Here is a 13671-nt window from a genome sequence, read left to right as displayed (position 1 = left end):
TCTGCTTTACAAGTTTCCACGCTCGGCCTGCTCGCGCTCAATAGCCTCGAACAAGCTCTTGAAGTTACCGGCACCGAAACCCTCAAAGTGGTTGCGCTGGATAATCTCAACAAAGACGGTGGGGCGGTCCATGAGCGGCTTAGTGAAGAGCTGAAGCAGGTATCCCTGCTCGTCGTAGTCGATAAGAATGTTGAGCGCCTCAATGGTGGCGAGGTCCTCCTTGAGCTCCCAGTTGCGCTTCTCCGTCTTGAGGCGGTGGCGCATGGTGTCATAGTAGGTCGAGGGGACGTTGATGAACTCAACCCCGCGGGCGCGCATGGCCGACACGGTGGTGATGATGTCCTGGGTCAGTAGGGCAATGTGCTGGACGCCGGCGCCCGAGTTGAAGACGACGTACTCCTCGATCTGAGACTTCTTCTTGCCGGGCGCGGGTTCGTTGATGGGCATCTTGACCATGTTGTTGGCCGAGGCCATGACGATGGAGTTGAGGGCCGAGAACTCTGTGCAGATTTGCGAGTCGTCGACGGACCAGAAGCGGTGGAAGGACAGGCACTGCTCGTAAAAGGCGCAGGCCGACACCATTTCGTTCCAGGACTGGTTGCCGACGCAGTGGTCGATCCGGGCCAGGGGCACGTTGGGGAGCGTGACGGTGGCCGTGGTGGGCTTCGCGGCGCGGAAGCCCGGGAGGAAGGGACCCGAGTATCCGTTGCGGGAGATGAGCGTGTGCGTCGTGTCGCCGTAGGTGCGGATGACGGCGGTCAGGACGTTGCCGTGTTCCTTGTCCTTGAGGACGGTCGGGGGCTGAACGGCATCGGCGCCCTCTGAGACGGCCTTGTTGTATACGCCCTCGACATTGTCGACCTCGAAGGCGACGTCCTTTACGGCGTCGCCGTGCTTCTCGAGGTGAGCGTGAATCTCGCGCAGGAGCTCTCGCTCCACGTCTGAGATGGGCTCATCCTCGGGGAGGTGGGCCAGTGATCGCACCGGGGAGGTGAAGACGAAACGGACGTCGTTGTTGGCGACGGCGTACGAGGCGATATACCTGCTGCCCGTTTCGAGGCCCTTGTATGCTACGGTTTTGAAGCCGAAGAGAGTAGTGTAGTAAGCAGCGGCCTGCTTGGCGTTGCCAACCCACCAGGTTACGTGATCGTAGCCCTGGAAGTTGGGCGGCGGATGCTGTACTGCGAGTCCATCGCCGAGATCTGTTGATGCCGGGTAGGCGGCTTGCTGTGGTGGGGAGTCTGTGATAGCAGAAGGGGACATTGACACTCAGAAGTTTTCGGGGGTGACAGGACTAGGGTCAAGGAGTATGAGCGTGTGTAAGTGCGTTGTGATTCTCTGATAAGAGGCAGACAGAGTCGATGGTTAAATCTAGTGAGATTGTAGACGTTGCTCGTTGAGGAAAAGGGGGGGAACTGTCCGTGTTATGTACGTTGTACCGTCTATCCTTATATGTACCAAGACACTGACACTGTATTATCATATATGAACCTTATTCAACGACGGACTTCCGCCTTTGGAGGACAAGGACTTGAGTAATCCTGCATTCCACGCCCGCAGATTGGTGGCTCCCCGTCGCCGCATCTAACGCTTGTCACTGGCCAACCTTCCCTCCTGGGCGGGGGTAGTCTCTAGATCCTGTCTCTGTCCACAGTCCTTGCGCATAGGCAATTCGTGACGGGACGGGCGCCATCCTAGAATGGCTTCGATACCTGGCAGTAGCGTCCCGAAGTAGAAGGAGAGGTTGGCAGCGGTAAAGCGTAGAGCCGGCGGTACAGCGTTGAGGTGAGATGCCAATCGCAAGCGGAAAGGCGCCGGCCGAGTGTGATGGCCGCGGTGAGCCGCGATAAGCCGCCGCTGGCCGGCCCATGTGCGGCGCGGCTTTGACGGGTTCCCCACCCATGCTTCGGATGCTCCAGGCTATGCCCGCCATCCCGCGCAGCACCCTCCCAGATTCAACCTGGAATACAAAGAACAGGAGGGCACAGGCGACCGAGCCGCTGTTTCCGTTCATCCTGGGGAACGTCTGGGCTCTCTGCTTGTGGGATGGGTGGGGTACCCACCATGACGGCATGTGCCTTATCTCATCGCCTCTGAAACCCTTTCGTAGCCGTCGCAGTGCGGAATGTGAGCATCTGCTGCTTGGCCCCCCGCTGAAGCCGCTCGAAAGTGTTGCGTCTGATAAAGGTTGCCGTGCTGCCAGCCAATCCTGGCGGTGTTTGTCACTTTTGAGATCGGAAAAAAGCGTAGTCGGTCCATCGTCACGCATCGCAAAAAAGTTCGATTTATCTCGAATCTGTTCCTTCGACAAAGAACATCAGTATTCTTCCCAAAATTATTCAATCTCCAATTCAACACTGCAAGATGGCTTCTGTGGACCTGACTCGACGAGACGTAAACGTACTTGACAAGATCAAGGACCCCGAATCCGACCCTTCGGCGAACGTCCTCCTCGACCCATCCCTGCCCCGGGATCCTCACATCGCTGATGCTGCTGTCTACGAGCGAGTGATACAGAAGGAGCGTGAGATCATCATGTCCATGCAACAGCTCGAACTTCAATTGGCAGGATTGCGGCCGAGAACTGTATCTGAACCAGTGCAAGAGTACAAAGAACTTCTCTTGAAGCTGGACGACTTCATCGAAGCGTACCCCAACTATGCCAGCGCGAGGAACAACCGCGTACAAGCGCTGAGGCGGCTGTACGGAGACACGATGCTGTTGGCGGGAGCACCACCAACGCCGCAGCGGCTCGTACAGGCGCCCGAAAGCACTGAGTTGATCCGGTACTCAAAGATCGCCCTGGAAGATAGTGAAAAGTCTATCGCCCTCTTGACGCCGCGTACAATGTTCGGCGCCATGTCGCCTCAGGCAGCCAAGACCTTATCGCTAGCATACACGCAGCGCGCCGCCATCTACCACATGACTGCCAAGCTCGTAGAGGAGCACAGCGTACAGGTCGCGGAAGGGAGGCGAGAAGCCAGCTGGACGAAGCTTGTGTTCGAGGAGGCGGCGTCTCGGGACTTTGCCTATGGCGGAAGGTACGGCAACGAGATCGCTAAGGGTCTGGCAGTGAGCACGAATCCCACGGCGAAGCTGTGCGGGCAGATGGTCCGGGAGGCGATGAAGAAGGAGTATGGGCCGTCCTACGGCGAGTAAGGGTGTATATAGTATCAACAAGTTGTAAATGTAAGCAAAGGCGGTTGAAGCGTCGCATCTCCTCCCTTGCCAATGGCTGTCACTATGAGTGCCTATGCGGAAGCCTTGAGAAGCCCTAGACGTCTAGGTATCCGGTTGGGTTAGTCAGAGATCGTACCAGTGTACTGCTGATAGACACCGTACCTCTTCGCCGCCGCAATGGTCTCTTGTGTAGTCTTGCCCTTTTCTTTCTCCTCGCGATTGATTCTCGTCGCAGCGGCACCAAGTCCAATCACCAAGGCAAAGATGGGGTCCGCGACCTTGGAGATGATATACGCAGGTGGAGGAGCCATGGTGTGTGTTTGCGTATTTTCGTCGTCGTCGTCGCGGGAGGTCGCGTCGTTCGTGGGGCGTGGTAAAGCTAGGCTGTTGTTGAAATGGATCGGAGGAAGTTCGCGATGAGCTCCGTGGCCAGCTTGGAAAGTGGAGCAGACTGACCGCCGTACGGGCACGGTACCTGGGTACCAGTGGCCCGTCCAGTAGAGCTCCAGCGCGGACGCTGGTCAGTGGAAGCGTCCTTCCACTGCCAACGGCCCCCACTTGCAGCACCACCCACCACCAGTGATTCGCCTATTCCCCAGTGAAATTTCGACCACGTGACCGGGCACATGCTTAGGTCCCTCCCTCCCACGGATCAATTTTGAAATTTCCTCTAGGTTATCAAATCCAGGATCTCACGTCGCAGCAACTTTCACCAACCGCCCAGTACGCCCAGCACCCACCGACAGCGCAGGTCAAAATGAAGTTCCTCAAGGTCGGCAGAGTCGCCATCATCACCCACGGCCGTTACGCCGGCAAGAAGGTACGATTATATACGAAAATTCTCGAGAAAGCCTACCCCGTCGCAGTACTATTTTCAACCCCGACTTCGCGAGAAGGAGGGGCGCGGATGAAGGTCACCCAACATCGATGTCGAGGAGTGTGAAAGTGTTTGGCCAGGGAACTATGGGAAGGAAATTATGGCGACGACTATACGAAACGATTCCGAATTGCGAAAAGAACAGGAGGAAACACCGATCCGACCAAACACTTTTTACACTCTTCGAGCGTCCGATATTTTGGGTTGAGGGCATCCACGAAATTTACTGCGGAGGACAATGGTGGATTGTGTTGGGGCACTTGCCCACACATACACATCCAATAATCCCGAGCGATTGCTAACGTTCCTCTCTGCAGGTCGTCATCATCCAGCCTGTCGACTCTGGCAACAAGGCTCACCCCTTCGGCCACGCCCTGGTCGCCGGCATCGAGCGCTACCCCTCCAAGATCACCCGCCGCATGTCCAAGACCCGCCAGGAGAAGCGCAACAAGATCAAGCCCTTCGTCAAGCTTGTCAACTACAACCACTTGATGCCCACCCGCTACACTCTCGAGCTCGAGGGCCTCAAGGGCGTCGTCAGCAACGACACCTTCAAGGAGGTCACCCAGCGTGAGGATGCCAAGAAGCAGGTGAAGAAGGTTCTGGAGGAGCGTTACACGAGCGGAAAGAACAGATGGTTCTTCACGCCTCTGAGTATGTCACTCTCTCTCCTCACATCCAACGTCTGCCATCTTTCCTCCGGGGGCTCCCTTCCCCGCGAGGCAGAGGCTATGCGTCGGCTACTGGCAATTGGTACATGTACTAATACCAAGCACAGGATTTTAAAGGACAAACCGTTTTCTGCAATCGTCAACAGGTCGGGGAGTTGGGCTGGCTTGTAAAGAGCATCAATTGGCATCTGAGGTCCTCGGTTTAAGGGCTCCCAATGAGAAACCATTGAAATCCAAGACGTTTGCCCTGTGATACCTCAACAAACTGGAAAAAATGCCGCCGCGCTGCTGCTGTGACCGGAAGAGTGATAGACACAAAAGAAGTGAGAGTAAAAAGGGGTCAAGGGTCTATGATGACTGATGGGTATGATTCAGCCCTCGGCCGTGGGATGGCCATGATCAATGGAACATGAAATAAGCAAGTCAAACCAACTTTTCCAGCCAAATCGAGTCGTGATAGTTGCTATGGTCCCTACCTAGGTATGCTGAGTGCTTTCAATTTCATGTCATCAATACTCGGCAGCCCACCGGCTCAGTTGCGGTGCGACCCACATAACTTGTTGCACAAAATATTGTAACCCACCCACACAACCCTCTATTACAAGCCAAGACCGTTTTGCTGAAACCACGGCCCACGTTAGATGTTGAGACCATCGCCGTTTAGATTGAGCGCTCTTGTAGTGTGATGTTGTTTTCTGGCCTGATGCATCATAATTGCTGAGGGCGACAGCTACAAGCTAGAAACACTCTTACTGGCCGAAGCTTCTTTTCCATTCGCGAACTCAAGTTTGGCATGCCTAGTAAGTGGTCTCAAGTGAGCCGAGTCGATTTGTGTTTCTACACCATGGGCATCCAAGTTTCGAACCCCGCGCACATCGCCTCATATCACCAGTCATTTCGTTGCGGAATACCGCCGTCCTTTGCTTTAAGCTTTGTGTATCATTGCGTACGTACATGTCTATATCCTCCTCCGTCTAGAGTACATCAGATTAGAACTTCATGATGCAAGCTATGCAACCTGGTCCCTTTTGCGCTCTGCGCCGTTGCTCTATAGCTGTACACGGGTGTAACTCCCCAGTCAAACAAAAGTCGGTTCCGTTTTCCGGATTAAAAAAGGAAGAAAAAGAAAAAAAAAGGTCAACAGTGAACATGGGTGAAAGGAAGTTCGTAATATGTACTCAGAACAGGGTAATCGTCGCGTAGAGAGGGTTTGGTATCATCACATCTCTACGCCCACAAATAGGAAACTGACAGGCCAAAGAAAAGATGCTATCGCCTTCTATCCCATAACCTATGCCCTGCTGCTGCCGAAGTGGCTGTTGACCTCGTTGATGAGGTTGTGGGGGTCGTACTCGGGAGCGTACGTCGGTGCCAGGCCGCCAAGCATGGTGAAGAGCACGAAGGCGGAGAACACAATGATGGTAAGCTTGCGAAGAATCGGCTTGCGCTGGCCGAACTCGGCCCACTGGCGACCGCCCTCACCCATGTAGCCCTTGATCTGCTCAAAGCCGAGCTTGTAGTAGACCATGCCACCGAGGGCGATGCTGTATCCGAAGAACTGGAGACCAGAGACCTGGGTGCCCCAAATGGCCATGGAGGCGGCAACCAGCATGACGTCCTTGAGGACACCGCAGAGAGTCAGGACCAGGGAAGAGGTCTTGCCGATCTGAAAATAGTGTTAGTAACGGAGATTGGGAGATCTTGAAGGCATCAAAACTTACCAAAAAGACGACAGAGACGTTCAGCAGGAAGGCGCAGAGACCGTTCAAGAAGAAAGTGAACAGGCCAACGTTGTACACCTGGTCCATGGTGACCTTGGGAATCTCCCAAATGAGAGCAACAGCCAAGTTCATGACAGCGCAGATAGGAGCGAAGTAGTAGACGGAAACGAGGGGGTCCATCTTGTAGTCGGCAGAGCTGAGCAGGCGCTGGACCATGGTCAAACGCAGCGCCTCGAAGATGACACCACCGATCTGGAAGATGACACCAATCCAGACGAACTTGATCTCACCAATGGAAGCAATGATGACACCAACGACGATAACGGAGACGTTCAGGAAGACCTTTAGGTTGGGCGTGGAAACACCAAGGGCCCATCCAGAGAGGAGGACAGCGACGGGGGTCGTAGCCTTGAGCATCTGGATGAAAGCAACCGAGAGGTACAGGTAGGTCAAGTTACCGCAGATCAAGCTCAAGCTGAAGAAGACACCGATAGGCACGATGGCACGCACGTAGACACGGCCAGTCATCTTGACCGACTTGCGTCCGTCGAGAACGTGAGTCCAGCGAGCGAGGATCTGGGTCATGATGGTCGCGAAAGTCAAGTGGTAGGTCGTCAGAATAACCGGGTAGCCTGTAGTTAATTAGCATCCTGCCTAGAGCTCCAAGCTGTCGTCTCGATCGGCTTACGGAAGTTGAGGGTGTCGAGAATCCATTTGTTGAACAGAATGACGGATGAGGACAGCGAGATCCAGACACTGCGAGAGGATTGGGTCAGCCAACTTTCGCAACAGCGGAAAATCGAGGTTCTAGTTTCTTACATGACGTAGAGAGCGGGATGGATCTGAGGACCCTTGGATTGAGGAGACGACTTCTCGGCGTCCTGGTTCGTGGTAGGCAGGATAGAGCCGTTCTCTCCACGAGGAACCTCGCCTGAAACGCGCGTCTTCTCGTCGGCACCCATTGTGACGGTTTGGTGTGCGGAATGGGGAAAAGGGTGTAGGGGACGAGTGGTTGAGGTAGGCGGAGGATTGATTGAGGTCGTCGGTAGCGGCGGTTGATGTTGATGTAGGAGCAAGTTGATACAGCTCGGCAGCAAAAAAAGACGAGACGCGCAAAAACGAGAGCGAGCGAGTGGACGGGACGGCCAAGCAACTCGTTAAAGGTGTCGTGGGGTAGGCGACAGGTGCTTTAACAGTATGCAATGGGGGGTCCCAAAGTTAGACGTTAACGGACACCTGTGGTGGTACTTGAGCCGGTTCAAACCTTGGAATGGGGCTGAGCACGGCTTTCTGAATCTGTAACTTGTGGTGAAGGAAGAGGGAGAATCGAAAGAAAAAGCCGAAAGCAGGAAGCTTTTGACAACCACGACCGTACAGGAACAGTTTAATAGAGGTCTGGAAAAAGAGGACAGCTGCTGCTTGCAGGGTGTTGGAAAGGGAAAGGGGAAGAAGGAAGAGAAAAAAGAGGAAGGGGGGTGGGTAGGCGAGGTTGTAGTGCAGCAAAGATATGGATGCCCCCCGGCAATTAGCAGCGATGGGCGTGAGAGAAAAAAAAATCGATTTCTTCGTCTGTAGTGTATTCGTAGGTATTTCCCGCCCCTCTCTCTCTTTCCTTTGCCTTTTCCTTTCCCTTCTCTATGGTGTGTTTACCGCATACTGTGTGGCAGGTACGTGTGTAGTTGCGTAGGTACCCTCTCTCTCCTTGCTCCTGCTCTTGTTCTGGAAATTGAGGTTCACGTTGACGCGATCAAGCCCGCCCAATCCAGGATCCGGCAGGCGATGTACAGTCACGGATACTTGGTAGAGTGGAGCTTTCTACCCGCCAGCAGGTGTTGGCACCTTGGCCGGAGCGCAGCCCGCATGTACCTGGTACAGGGAGACGACACCCAGGTCCCACTCTGCAACTGTGAGGGAGAGAGCAGGATGGAGGGGGCCACTTGTCCAGACAGAGACTCCAGACTCCCAGCGTCGGCCGTGGCAAGCGTGGGTGCGACTGCGTGGTACGCCACCCTCTCAGGGGCTCCGATGGGACTAATATTAGTGCTGCCAATCTTGGATAGGGGCCGCAAATCAAGCTCTGCCCGCTCACCCACGTTCTGGTCCTTGGCATCTCACCAACGACGTGACTAAGGCAAGGTACCACGGCACCTGGCTCCTCTCTTTTTCTCACCTCAGAACCTTGAAGTATTACAGTGGGTGAGGCTTGACTCTTGAGCAGGTCGGACGACGGCAATGGCGCTGCAGATAGAGTTAGGAAGGTCGTTTCTGCCATGGCTCAGCATAGCAAGAGCTTTGAAGATCAACCGAGTCTTGGTACCAGACCTGAGAAGCGATACTTGACTCTTGTCAATGAACCCTCATGAAAGTGATCCGCTTCCTATGGATACCTTCAAAAGCACTACAACAACCTAGTCCTAATGGGACTCGAGAGCGGTATATTGTGGCAGGCACTCGATATTACATTGGACTGCATCTCATGCAGCTCTTGTCCCCTTGGCCGATATGTACATGTAGCCGTACCTTGCAGCCAATCCGGCCGTTTACAGATCCAGTACTCCGTACCATCACTAACATTATCCATACGTGCTATTCAACCCCCATGGTGCTAGGTATTTGCTGCTGTGCTAGGCGAAAAGAGGCTCTTACTGTTGGTTAAGAGAATTGGATGATTGCTCCGAAAGGGGGGCCAAGCCACCCCGGCCTCGCCTCAGTCTTGCAGTCTCACACATCGGGCCTTGACCTTACAGCCGCAGCTAAGGCAGGTCTCGGTCAGGTCTTGTCACCAGGGTCCAAATGACATCTCAATGCGTTTGTCACTTGTGGCCGTAGGCTGTAGCATAGTTATCGTCAAGTCTATCTTTAAGGCCATGGTCTCTGGCCATGTGGTAAACTAGGCCACCTCTAAACTCTGGAACTGGCACGCATTCTTAGAGCCGGTAACCGTGGGGTATACATACTGCCCTATATGACTATATGACTATATTTGGTGACATGAGCTGTGTATCTGAGATCTAGACGCACTATCTCTCAACGCTGCAATTTAAACTGGTCTTAAAAATAAGCTAGAAGCCGCAGGAGAAAAGAAGAAAAGAAACTTGCTTCCCTTGGAGGGAGGCTCATGCATTAGCACCATCCATAGGTTAGCAAAAGTAAAGTAGTCCATACTGCTTCTGTCCGTCTTCTACGGCGAGCACTAACTTGTTGCTCTAACAAGATGGCATCATTCCTACTATGGGCACCTTCCTCGGCTGTAATTAATGTCAGACTCGCGCTTGCTTTACTGGTTACATACCCTTCTCGAACACGTGCGGACGCGGTTCAACACCCCGTCATCCTGCCTTCCGTCACTATCCGTATCAGTCGGTGCTTCCTTCTCGCGAGGTGCCACGCTGCCTTCCAGGTTTGCGCGGGTAAGACCGCTTCGGATGGGATGCCGCCTGTAGTCGCACCTTCCATGTCACTTGCGTTTTCACATCTCCAAGTCTCAGACCCCCAAGACGTTCTCTTCTCTTCCCGAGTCCTTCACCCTGTGAGGGACCTTGACACCTGGACTATCGCGCTCTATACGAACAAGGTCCCCGAGGCACCCGGCCAAGTTTGTCGCTTGTACTCTGTACATGCAACTCAGCCATTCCCGTTTCCTATCATCTGCATCCAAGTTGACTGCCCTTTCATCCCACGAGTCGCGAGCTGGTGGGACCCTAGGATTTTTCACTTGCGGATACCTTACCCAACCTAGACTTTGGATTGTCCTACGACTGACAAGCACAGCCCTCGCTCTTGTTCACGGCTCTTGTTCTCGTCGCCTCCAAGGACCGAATCCGTCGACGTGTCGCTCATCAGTGCGCCAAATTGGTGATGAATTGTTCCGGAAAGCGGAATCCGGGACGTGGGTGCTGGTCCCTGGGTCGCGGCTCCAAGCTGCCCCTGGTCCTCCCATCGCCCTACTCTGAAAGATGGGACGCCATCTTCGCCATGCCACGCCTTGAGGCGCCTTTCGGGTTTACTCGGACAGATGGCAGATCGTGGACACCGGCTGCTCGGGTCCTTTGTGTTCGGGAGGCTGAAGCCTGCTCGCCTCACGTCCTTCATGCTTTCGGACATCATCTCTCGGCCCCGAAGAGTTCATTCCAACTTCTGCGTCTAGCCAGGTCTCACTTCAGCCTTACTCATCCTGCCTCTTGCGTGGCTGCCACACTCGCCGTACCAAATCCTTCCTCAGTACGACTATGTCCAAACTCAACGGTGACGAGTGCCGTGTGGCATGTAACAAGTGGCATGTGGAACGACAATTCAGATACCGGAGCCGACAACTAAGCCTCGACTCAACACGCCGCTTCTGCAAAACCAAACCATCGATACGTGGTACACTCAGAAAGCTTCGAGTTTGTGTTTGCGACAAGGCTGCGACTTTTCATCTTGGAAAGGCTGACATAGCTGGGGATTGTCAATCTCTCATTGGGTCCGTCCGTCTGGATCTATTTAATGGGACATGCATCTTGTCTTGCATCTCCTTGATGTTGCTATTTGTGTTTTTTGGTCGCAGGGTTGCAGCTTGCTGTCCTACATTAACCCGTGACCTGTGTATACAGCACCAGGTATCCGAATGTTCATCAGACGAAAGTATTTACCTCCAGGCCGCTCGATGCTACACATCCGTACTCGCTCGACGAGTGAGTGATCACAGCCTCGATACCAAGCATTCTGTCAGCCAAAGTCTCCGCTGCAATTCTCCAGCTGGGGCTGCTGTTATTAGAAACTCAGTGTTTGGAGTGCTTCCCTGAATCGGCGGCTGATCAATTCGACATTCATGCGGTGCCCCGAAACTGGCCAGGCTGATCTACAAGAGGCCCAGTTTGTCTGTTTCAGAATGTTGATGAGATGGGTCCCGTACCCCTGTGCCGGCTGCCGGGCAGGCATTCCAGCAAATGTCTTGTTCGGGGGAGAGGCCGTCTTTCGATACTGGAGTACGGAGTATGGAGGTGGTGCTGGGGACGACACGCGTGCTCTAATCCACGCACACAGAGATGCCTGCCAAATGGACCACTTGCCAACTGACGGACCGATGGTCAACATTTGGTGATCGACTTTCACAGCCTCCTTTGCTGCTCCGCAAATGAGAGGCAGGGGCAATCCCACATTGGGATGGAAACGTCAATCGCCAACAACCAAAGCTGGCAAGGGATCCAGAACGACGTCTGTTTGTAACAACTACCGACGGATCGAAATTAAGTCGTGCTGCTCCATCAACAGTCCAACGCGGACCCAGCGGTGACGACAACAGATCAGGAGTGAAGAGAGAGCACGGGGAGATTTCCCAGATTGCTAGATGTTCATACGGTGGCACCTGGCCCGAGTGCCACCTGTCTCCCAGTCCCTTGCACCGTTTTGCCCTGGCTCATCTTATTTCCTTAGCACACAAAGCACAACGAGTTCGCTGGCTCCGTGGGGGCAGCACGGGCATTGGCAAGGCGAGAAGAAATAAGAAAGACCAACTTCAAATCTCTTGAGACGACGATCGCTGAGTGAAAGGCGAGATGCAGACCACCTCGCACCAGCGCGGGAAACAACGATATCCCTGCTCGCATCTTGATTGGCGATGCACGAAGTTGATGAAAATGAGCAGATGGAACATGGGCTTTTGCAAGCAGGCGATTGGAGCGCCCCATCCCGCTAGGATAAAGTGCGGGTAGAGGCGACGGGACACTGGATCACAAAACTGTTGGCGTCCCTTTTCGGCTTGTCTCACTGGCGCAGAAGCAAAAGCAGCTTGAGGCGCGCCGGCATGAACGTGGTCCAAAACGTCGACGAATATCACGTTTCGGCTCTTTGTACTTATTCGTACGGAGCAAAGGTACGGTTGGGTATCTGTCTGCGACTCAGGCTCGGCCTTGGACGCGTACCCGACTCATGGAGAACCGCCGAGTTGTCGCCAGGCCGAAACGATTCACAACAAGCCCTGGTGTCATTGCTGCTGTGCGGGACAACAAATTGAACAAATTGAGGCAAGTTTGTTTTGCTGCTTTGCATGACGGCTTCTTGACGAGCTGCAGCGTGCCCACGGAGGTGGGATTGCGCTCATTTTATGAGATTACACTGAGCAGGGTTCCGTTATCGAAGACATCGCAACTCGGCTTAGGGCTCTCCAATCTAGACAATCTCAGAGAAGGCGGGCTGCAACAGGTCCAGACTACCCTACCTTAGGCGCCCCGTACTTCATGTCACCATGGAGGCTCTGTAGCACGCGAATCAAACCACAGAGAAACGTGGTCGACCATCTGGCTAATGTCCGAGAGATAGCCAAGATGAGTCGAATCCTTCCCCGGCCAACCATACCAACTTGGTTGGTCAAACCCCACGGTCCACGGAAGGATGACAATGTGGCGGGAGCGGCAGCGGCAGCGGCAACGGTAGGTACACAGACGCACACGAAAACAATGACAGGTGAAGGCTTGAAGCCCCCCAAGTCTGAGAGTTTGAGCGAAATGACGGACGGCAGCTGCCCGACTGGGAAATGGAGGCGAAAACAACGTGTGAATGCAGATTGACAGTGGGTTTTGAGTCGAATTATCAAAATTATTAGCGCAAGCCACATCGAAGGTCCAACCCACTTCCGAATGGCGGAGAGATTGGCACGCCACGCCAGCATCTGCCATCCGGGAACTGGCAGTTCACGGGTCAGAGAAGCGCCGCTCATTGCCAGGACGGTACAATATGGATTCAGCCAAACGCCTCTTTGGGCAACGACCGAAGTTGTCCAAGACTAGGAGTTCAGAACAACAACGAGTTAGCCTGAAGAGGATCGTGAACTTCAGGAGCCAGCATAGGATCTGCGTTGCCGGGAGTCCGGGACAGGGTAAGGAGCGGCAGCGGGCAGCAAAGCCAGCACCAACAGCGTCCGACAAACTGATGGGCAATTGACCATTCGGAAGCGTTGCTTTGACGGCAGGACCAGGGACCCTGCAGAGGACGAGAGAGAGGCACATATGGTTGCTGTCGATGCCCTTGGGCCTTTCTGATCCCTCTGTTCTGGTTTGCCGGCAGCTGATGAAGGTGCAGCATCTCGACGGAACCAACGCACTGTATCCCCGACGGGAGGCGGTCAACAAGAGACGTGCAGATAGGTTACCATTGCCTTGGCGGTCTGTCACCGTCTACTGCGGTAGTGTGTGAAAAGGTGGGTGGGTGTTCACTGGTGGGTGCTGCGGCGCGCGAACGGTGC

At 54.3% G+C, this 13671-nt stretch overlaps 8 protein-coding genes across 8 annotated transcripts; 3 read left to right on the top strand and 5 right to left on the bottom strand.

Annotated features, from left to right (window-relative positions):
• Nucleotides 1–6: 6 nt before the first annotated feature.
• CCOS01_13974 (4-hydroxyphenylpyruvate dioxygenase) lies at nucleotides 7–1263 on the bottom strand (the record flags this gene model as incomplete). The annotated part of the gene is made up of 1 exon (XM_060462118.1): nucleotides 7–1263. The coding sequence occupies one exon, from the start codon at nucleotides 1261–1263 to the stop codon at nucleotides 7–9; it is 1257 nt and encodes a 418-aa protein (XP_060307214.1).
• A 331-nt stretch (nucleotides 1264–1594) lies between these two features.
• CCOS01_13973 (uncharacterized protein) lies at nucleotides 1595–2014 on the bottom strand (the record flags this gene model as incomplete). Its single annotated transcript, XM_060462117.1, has 1 exon — nucleotides 1595–2014. One exon carries the CDS (start codon nucleotides 2012–2014, stop codon nucleotides 1595–1597), a length of 420 nt encoding a protein of 139 aa, XP_060307213.1.
• Nucleotides 2015–2364: 350 nt separating this feature from the next.
• On the top strand, nucleotides 2365–3159 carry CCOS01_13972 (uncharacterized protein; the record flags this gene model as incomplete). The annotated part of the gene is made up of 1 exon (XM_060462116.1): nucleotides 2365–3159. One exon carries the CDS (start codon nucleotides 2365–2367, stop codon nucleotides 3157–3159), a length of 795 nt encoding a protein of 264 aa, XP_060307212.1.
• A 92-nt stretch (nucleotides 3160–3251) lies between these two features.
• Nucleotides 3252–3491, bottom strand: CCOS01_13971 (uncharacterized protein; the record flags this gene model as incomplete). The annotated part of the gene is made up of 2 exons (XM_060462115.1): nucleotides 3252–3282; nucleotides 3343–3491. The coding sequence occupies 2 exons, from the start codon at nucleotides 3489–3491 to the stop codon at nucleotides 3252–3254; spliced, it is 180 nt and encodes a 59-aa protein (XP_060307211.1).
• Nucleotides 3492–3937: 446 nt separating this feature from the next.
• On the top strand, nucleotides 3938–5392 carry CCOS01_13970 (ribosomal protein L27; the record flags this gene model as incomplete). The annotated part of the gene is made up of 3 exons (XM_060462114.1): nucleotides 3938–4000; nucleotides 4375–4711; nucleotides 5370–5392. The coding sequence occupies 3 exons, from the start codon at nucleotides 3938–3940 to the stop codon at nucleotides 5390–5392; spliced, it is 423 nt and encodes a 140-aa protein (XP_060307210.1).
• Nucleotides 5393–6019: 627 nt separating this feature from the next.
• CCOS01_13969 (triose-phosphate transporter) lies at nucleotides 6020–7411 on the bottom strand (the record flags this gene model as incomplete). The annotated part of the gene is made up of 4 exons (XM_060462113.1): nucleotides 6020–6394; nucleotides 6450–7081; nucleotides 7138–7205; nucleotides 7269–7411. The coding sequence occupies 4 exons, from the start codon at nucleotides 7409–7411 to the stop codon at nucleotides 6020–6022; spliced, it is 1218 nt and encodes a 405-aa protein (XP_060307209.1).
• A 1851-nt stretch (nucleotides 7412–9262) lies between these two features.
• Nucleotides 9263–10541, bottom strand: CCOS01_13968 (uncharacterized protein; the record flags this gene model as incomplete). Its single annotated transcript, XM_060462112.1, has 3 exons — nucleotides 9263–9279; nucleotides 9753–9886; nucleotides 10213–10541. The coding sequence occupies 3 exons, from the start codon at nucleotides 10539–10541 to the stop codon at nucleotides 9263–9265; spliced, it is 480 nt and encodes a 159-aa protein (XP_060307208.1).
• Nucleotides 10542–12359: 1818 nt separating this feature from the next.
• CCOS01_13967 (uncharacterized protein) lies at nucleotides 12360–12653 on the top strand (the record flags this gene model as incomplete). Its single annotated transcript, XM_060462111.1, has 1 exon — nucleotides 12360–12653. One exon carries the CDS (start codon nucleotides 12360–12362, stop codon nucleotides 12651–12653), a length of 294 nt encoding a protein of 97 aa, XP_060307207.1.
• Nucleotides 12654–13671: the final 1018 nt, after the last annotated feature.

This window comes from Colletotrichum costaricense, assembly GCF_030867565.1.
Source record: "Colletotrichum costaricense strain IMI 309622 chromosome Unknown Scaffold_19.1, whole genome shotgun sequence".
In the NCBI taxonomy this organism is placed as follows: domain Eukaryota; kingdom Fungi; phylum Ascomycota; class Sordariomycetes; order Glomerellales; family Glomerellaceae; genus Colletotrichum; species Colletotrichum costaricense.
The sequence above is the reverse complement of the archived record's forward strand: the minus strand, read 5'-3'. Positions and strand labels throughout refer to the sequence as shown.